Source organism: Aotus nancymaae, unplaced genomic scaffold (genome assembly GCF_030222135.1).
Source record: "Aotus nancymaae isolate 86718 unplaced genomic scaffold, 86718_ANA_hifiasm-v0.15.2.pri h1tg000014l, whole genome shotgun sequence".
Taxonomy (NCBI): Eukaryota; Metazoa; Chordata; class Mammalia; order Primates; family Aotidae; genus Aotus; species Aotus nancymaae.
Genome location: NW_026988425.1, coordinates 87,818,016 through 87,822,162, shown reverse-complemented (window position 1 = coordinate 87,822,162; position 4,147 = coordinate 87,818,016). Strand labels below are relative to the sequence as shown.

Sequence of the window (4,147 nt, the reverse complement as noted above, 5' to 3'; positions counted from 1 at the left end):
GCAGCAGCGCCAGTGCTGTGAAAGCGCCCACTGTTTAGCCAGCTAGAGAAGGAGATGTCTAAAATGGCCAAGACCTCACCTTCCTAGGGAAGTTAGGAGAAAACTCCGCTTCTCCAAGCTCTTGTGGCAAGGCCTGATGGCTGTCAGGGACACCCACAGACATCTGGGGGTTTAACTGTCTCTATGTGATGATGTGCTTCAGTGGTCACGTTCCATGTCCACTCTCATGCTCTGCTTCTGCACCTGGTTTCTCTTTTTCTCAGAAGATAAGAATTAATGTCCTTGACATTTCTAACAAATATGCAAAGAGCGCTGACGCGTTAGGTTTTCTCCCCATCTTGGCTACTTGAAAGTTCTGGGCCCCTATCTCCAAGACACGTGATTTATCTGACCCTATCACTGACCACCATTACCCCTACCTTCCCTGCCCACCACTTTGTACTCAGTAAAAGTCAGAGTGTGTGGACACTCCGTGCCACTGCAGGACTCCGCATTTTGGTTGGCAGTGGACCCCCGAGCCCAAACTCTCTTATCTCTATCTCTGTGTCTGAGTCTTTTATTTCTACAATTTCTCGTCTCTGCACCAGCAGGGAGGGGCTCACAGAACCCTATAGGGCTGGACCCTATAGTTACTGATCAAATCCCCTCCTTGACCTTGTTCTCAGCAATTCACACCAATAGGCATTGAGTTCATTTTTTTTTTAAACAAGAGAGTTTTATATACGCATGCAGCATTTTGAGATTTTGATTTCCTTCCTAGCTGCAAATCTCCTTGAGGCTCCATCTGGGACATTGACCCCCACCCCTATGTACCACCTTGAAGCTTCCCTTGTCTGGTTTGCTGGGGACTTTGTACCCAGAAGCTCCATCTGGGCATAGCATTACAGCTTTGGAGGCTGCTGGGGGAACAGGGACGATTTCCTACGAAAACCAAGTATATCTGAAAGCTTTTATATTTTTATGTTTCCTTCCCACAACCTCAGCTTCTGTTGAAGTGGAAACTAGATTGGAAATAAAGGCCACACTGATTTTCTTCTCAGAAAATACATTACCATGTTAAAAAAAAAAAAAAAAGTCCCAATTGCTCCATGGGAAAGGTTTTTATTTTACAAATACTCTGTGATTCTGAAATGACAGCATGATTACATTTCTGACAGCACTGGTATAATTCTCAGACTCCCCAGGGAGAGCAATGTGGGGCTTTTCCTCCTGGAAAGAAAAGGCAAATTTACAGGGGCTGAAGGTACATTTGATTTAAGCACGATTCAAAATAAGTAAGTACAGATGATAACACAGCAAATAATAAAAGTTGGGTAATTTAGCAAAAATAAGTTGTCTTATCCAGAGCACTATAAATGCGTGAAAGAAAACTGCAAAAATAGCTGTCTTTGTTTTTACAACTTCCCAGTGGCTCGCTGTCTCCAAATGGGGAGATGTGAGAGGAACTGTAGGGAAGAAGAGAAACTGGAAGAGCGTAGGAATATGTAAACATCAGAAGGCAATAGGAGAGTGGAGGAAGGGGACAACTTCAGTGTCACTCTCACAGACTCTCCTGCCGCTTGTGATCTGGACAGAACCTGGCAGGCCTCGAGTTCCCTGGAGGTTGCGTCACAGCGACAGTTGACCCGTCGTCTCTGACCATCGAGCGCCTAGAAGGCGCTTTCGCAGGAGCAGGGCAGGGGTCTGGGGCGCGGAGGGGGTGGGCGCAAGCCGCCATCGTCTAGCAGTTCCCGCCGAGCATGGTGATAATGAGGGTGGGGCCAGCGTTGGCGGTAGAGCGCCTGGTGGCCCCTGGGCCCCTCCTCATCCTCCGCGCCTCCCTGCAGCTCGCAGCAGAGCGAGCCCAGGCGCCTCCACAGTCGTCGCCGGAGCCGGCAGTCGCCCGCCTGGAAGAAGAGGTAGACGAAGGGATTGAGAGCGCTGTTGACCATCCCCACGACGCGCAGCGCGGCCGACAGGCCCTCTGCCTCCCAGTCTCCCGCGGGCCCGGACGACAACGCGTTCGCCAGCCGGGCGGCAAAGTAGGGCAGCTCGCAGCCCACGAACAGCAGCGCCAGCAACAGGCTCATCTTTAGGCTCTGCACCTTGGCTCGGGGCAGCGCGCTGGGCGCGGGGGCTCGGCCGGGACTCGCCGACCAGGGCGCTGCAGCTGCGGGGGCCTGCGGCCGGCGCCGCCACCAGACGGAGAGTAGGTGGCCGCAAGCGACGCCCAGGACCGCGACAGGCGCTGCGAAGCCCGCGACGGACTCGTAGAGCGCGTAGACCTGCAGGTGCCAGCGTGGCAGGGACGCGAAGATCCCGCGACAGCGACGCTCCCCTGGCCAGGCGCGGGCGGCCGGGGGAGAGCCGGGCTGCGGGGACGGCAGCGGCGGCGGCAGAGGCGGCAGCTGCGAAGGGGATCCCCCGCGCACCACGAAGGCGGGGGGCAGCGCCAGCAACAGTGCCAACAGCCAGCCCAGGGCGGCGAGGGCGCGCGCGGGCAGCGGCCGCGCGTGCGGTCGTTGCATGGCGCGATGGCGCTCGAGGGCGATGAGCACCACGAGGTGGGCCGAGGCGCCCCTCCCCGAAGCCTGCAGCAGCTGCAGGAAGCGGCACGCCAGGTCGCCCGTGCCCGCGCGGGGCTCGCTCAGCAGTTCCCAGGCCAGCTGCGACAGCGCCGTGCCCCCGCACGCGTACAGGTCCGCCAGGGCCAGCTGCACCAGCAGGAAGTCCATCTTGCGACGCTTGGGGCCTGCCCAGGGTCCGCCGCCGCCGCACAGGCGGCACAGCACAGTGGCGTTGCCCGCCACCGCCACCACTAGGATGACCCCCAGGAACACCAGGCGGACGAGGCGGCTGGGCGGCCCGGGGACGGGGGCTCCCTGCCCCAAAGTCAGGTTGAGACCCCAGCCCAGTAGGATGGGCACGGAGAGGTTGGGCGCCGGCGGCGGAATTGAGGGTCTAAAGAGATCCTCCATCCTTGCCCCGGAGGAAGAGGAGGCACCGAAGAGGGCGGGCAGGACGCGGGAAACCGAAGTGGAGGCGAGGCGGCGCGGGGAGCCAAGCTGGGTCTACGAGTTCCCAAAGTTAGTTGAAACGGCACACGCACAGAAAGGGAGATGGATCAGTCGGCTTTGCGCTTAGTTGTTTTTGTCGATTGTCTTCGTCATTTGTCACTCAAATGTGGGTTGTACACTCGAGGAACACACATGATTCCTATTCTCCACCTTCTCCGCGTCTTCCCTCCCATTCCTGGCGGATGCTCTTCCAATCTCTGCAGTGGCCCCCGACGCTACCCTCGCGGAAGCCAGGGGCTTTACTTGTAAAGCACAGCAGGACAGAAGGCTGCTTTGATTGGCCATTGTATAAGGCCAGTGTTATCCCAGTGCCCACACAAGAGAGGACCTCTTGACTGAGATTGTACTCCACCACCCCAATGTGATTACCAATAGGAAAAAAAAATAGAGAAGACGTTAGTTTTGGTTTTTAAATAAAGGTTTGAAATGCCATGGATCTGCACGAACATTAGGAAAACAGGAACGCAAGAAACCTAACAGCGTTTTGAGCAAAGAGACCTATTAGCTGAATTTGGATCAAGTTATGTCTTCTCTGTCCAAGAATGAAAGTATTTTAATTAGAGAGTACTGAAGTCAATGATGTTGCTTCTAGGAGTGGCAGTGGTTTGCAGATCGTTCCAAATAATTCTCATTACTAGATGCAGTGGATCACAGCTGCTTTCTTGGTGATGTAAAATTCATTTCATTAGTCTGAAGAGGGCATTAATAGGTTTTATGCAAATGATAGTGCATTTATTGCTTTTCCCCTAATATTTTCATCCAGTGAAGGATGTGTCATCACACTCCTCATTCTCTTGATTCTGTTTTCCAGCAGATGGGAAGTTGCTAGGAGGGGATACGCCTCCAATAAGCCTAGAGAAAAGGTGACTAAGAAAGTGATAAGGCGGCCAATTTTTTAAAAAAAGAAATCCAAGTCTCAGGAAATGGTTTAGATTAAATATTGCTGCTTTCATTTTAGCCTTGCCTTCTGACAAACAAATTTTACTTTCCCTGTTGGAAGCATCAATTTGTCTTTTTATGCACCCCCCCCACGTTAATAATGGTGAAAGAATTTCCTGTACTTCCTGGTCTGGGGGCCAGAGAGATATGGG

General features: G+C 53.8%; 1 protein-coding gene across 1 annotated transcript; it reads right to left on the bottom strand.

The window, feature by feature from the left end:
* Positions 1–1,085: 1,085 nt before the first annotated feature.
* Positions 1,086–3,141, bottom strand: GPR150 (G protein-coupled receptor 150). The gene has a single exon (XM_012477511.3). It carries the CDS (start codon positions 2,955–2,957, stop codon positions 1,650–1,652), a length of 1,308 nt encoding a protein of 435 aa, XP_012332934.2. The 5' UTR covers positions 2,958–3,141; the 3' UTR covers positions 1,086–1,649.
* Between the last annotated feature and the right edge of the window lie 1,006 nt (positions 3,142–4,147).